The 2685-nt window shown below is 43.3% G+C and overlaps 1 protein-coding gene across 1 annotated transcript in view; it reads right to left on the reverse strand.

The window, feature by feature from the left end:
• Positions 1–219: 219 nt before the first annotated feature.
• The window catches only part of LOC116396111 (cytoskeleton-associated protein 2-like), a 13387-nt gene continuing 10921 nt past the window's right edge, over positions 220–2685 (reverse strand). The window contains exons 2-4 of the mRNA XM_031870523.1: positions 2443–2503; positions 1453–1615; positions 220–789 (exon numbers count right to left, since the gene is read on the reverse strand). Of these exons, the coding sequence (XP_031726383.1) occupies positions 480–789; positions 1453–1615; positions 2443–2503 (534 nt within the window). The 3' untranslated portion in view covers positions 220–479. The remainder of the gene's footprint in view (positions 790–1452; positions 1616–2442; positions 2504–2685) is intronic.

The following is a 2685-nucleotide window of genomic DNA, read 5'->3' on the forward strand; positions in this document are numbered from 1 at the left end:
TTCAATTCACTGCACCTCTACTTGTCAGTTATAGGCGTGCCGAAACCCTTTCAATTACATTTCATGCCGTTATATAGTCAGTTTCAGTTCGCTACAACTTCAAATAATAATAATATGTTTTCTTGATCACGGGTGTCTGTGTGATAGTAGCTGTTGTGTATGAGAATCCATATGCTAAAGATAAAGAAGCACAAGGTATATAGGTTTACAAAAACAAACCTTTAATTCACATTACTATGTACAACACATTATTTGAACAAACAATGAGCATAAAATGATAAAACAAATAACTTCTTCATGAGCGAGCGTGAGAAATCCCTTTTGCCAGGTCCTATATTTATCAAGATAAAACGCCTTCTGTTCAGTGAAATCTCACCTAAGTATGCACATTAGTTTGACTTTTTTCTTCCTGCCACGTGCCAAACATCTGGATCTCGTCTCAGACTGCAGACGGGCGGAGAGGAAGCAAGCACTTGAGGCTAAACGGCTTCGTCGTAGACCAGCTGGACGAACACTTTGTCTTGAAGCGCTTCGTTCTGTCTGTAGACGTACATCGGTGTGTTGCCAGCAGGCGGGCTCCTTTCCCCGCCCTTCTGCTCCTCGCTGCTCACGTCGTCCTCCTCGGAGATCAGGTCACTGTAGGAGGCCACGCAGAGATCGTGGTCCCGGAGGGCCGCCGGGTATCGGAGCGAGGATCTCTCGATCCGCACCGAGCGTCTGACCGGAGTGAAGAAGCGAACCTCCTGGCCGTTGACCCGCACCGCCTCCGCCTGCTGGCCTGGAGGGCCGCTGAAGGGAAAGAAAAATAATCGTCATCATTTCCAACTTTTATCCTCCGAGAAATACTTGTGGCTTTATTATGACGCAGCCAGTTCAGAAGGTCAGCATATCACTCACTCTAGTGACTGTGCCTAGTGTTTCTTTTCCCCAAAAATACCCGTGGAAAGACGAGTGTGTGTCACTGCCTCTTTCAGAAGGACAATGATGTCACGTCCTTACATTTAACCAAACTCAACTAGTGTCATCTAGCGGTGCGCTGCAGGTTGTAACTAACTAAATTAACCCTTTGCTCACTCGTCCCTGGCTCAGCCTGTCGGAGAACTACGGTGGCCTTCAGGTAGGGAGAGTTACTATGTTTAGGATTTTATTACAACTAGGAGCTACTCTTATCGACAGTATACTCTTAAAAACATATATGGAATTAAAAAAACGAATCTAAGAAAAACAGACCGCAGGGCTTCTGTTTAAGCTCGTTTGTAAAAACAAAGAGAGAGAAAAAGAGTTTTTGGCTGAGCGTGCATGCTGTGCACAGGTTGATCCAAGTTTTTCTTCAGCTCTGGATATCTAACAAATGTGCACAACTCCACTCAACCCTTAAAACGAACCGGCCAGCATGATAAACATGAAAACATGGGTGCGTTCCCAGAAGTTGTGGAAATGACTCAAACGTACCCCGGGGTTGCCGTGATCTTGTACTTGACTACAGATGAGTGTCCTCTCTCTCCACAGATGAGAGCTCTGACAGGTTTAGGAGTCATCATTGGGTTGTTGACACTCTCTGGAGTGACTTCACATGCTGCTATTTGGTCCCCCTCTCTCTCACTTTCTGCAGATGCTGCCAAAAACAAGAAAATCTAAGTCAAAGGTTTTTCTTTAAAACGTTATCATTCGTACGAATCTTGATTTTATTTAGAATTGACTGGTGAAATTACAAAATCATTGGAACCTTAAAGCTGAAAACAATGAATTTATCGACCAACAAGCTGTAAACATGGACAGATCTCAAAACGTGTCATTGGTGTGAGCAAACAGTGGCGTATTTACAAAGAAAACTAACTCTTAGTTAACTCTTTACCTGCTTAACACTCTACTATGTTCACCAGCCAGTACCCAAACGTTTCTGTTTCCATCACGGCAGCACACAGCTAGCTGATACAGCGTTTCACTGAAAACTCCACAGAATTAAAGTTATAATGATTTTTGTCTCAGGGGGAGGGGAGGGCCTGATCCCTAAACCTCCTTTAATTGAAGACGTTTGAGCTTCTTCAATTAAATTTTGCACTACTGTAAATTATGAGGTAATGGTTTGTGTGCGTAAAATGTAGGAATGTGTAATAATAGAACATGTTTGTGTTGAATTAATGCAGGACTAAGGACCATCATGAAACTAAATACATTAAATAGAACTTTCTCCCAGATGTATCGGCATAACACACTAACATCTGTATCCAGACATGCAAACAGAAAATTAAGAGAATGGAACAAAAACAGTGTGTTGTAAATGGAACAGCTACCGTGCCTACATGGGGGATTAAACCTACAAACATTCACTCAGGATGTCGTAGAACTCATGGCACGTAGAGGACTACGATAAGAAGCGGCACATAGCATAAGGCAAAAACAACGAGGCCATGTCAAACGAGGCCATGCAGGCTGAACTACCTCGGATCTCGTCCTTTTTCTTCAGAATCTCAAACACCACGGAGCGCAGCTCGTCCACCGGCTGCGATCAAAGAGAAGCACAGAGAAGGAATGATTAACTCTCGACTACGAAACCAAATAAACCGTCTGATCACAGTCAGGGATGGATTCATGTTATAAACATGAACTATGCAGTGAGGGATGGATTCATGTTATGAACATGAACTATGCAGTGAGGGATGGATTCATGTTATAAACATGAAC

Source organism: Anarrhichthys ocellatus, unplaced genomic scaffold (genome assembly GCF_004355925.1).
Source record: "Anarrhichthys ocellatus isolate YVR2014 unplaced genomic scaffold, GSC_Weel_1.0 scaffold53, whole genome shotgun sequence".
In the NCBI taxonomy this organism is placed as follows: domain Eukaryota; kingdom Metazoa; phylum Chordata; class Actinopteri; order Perciformes; family Anarhichadidae; genus Anarrhichthys; species Anarrhichthys ocellatus.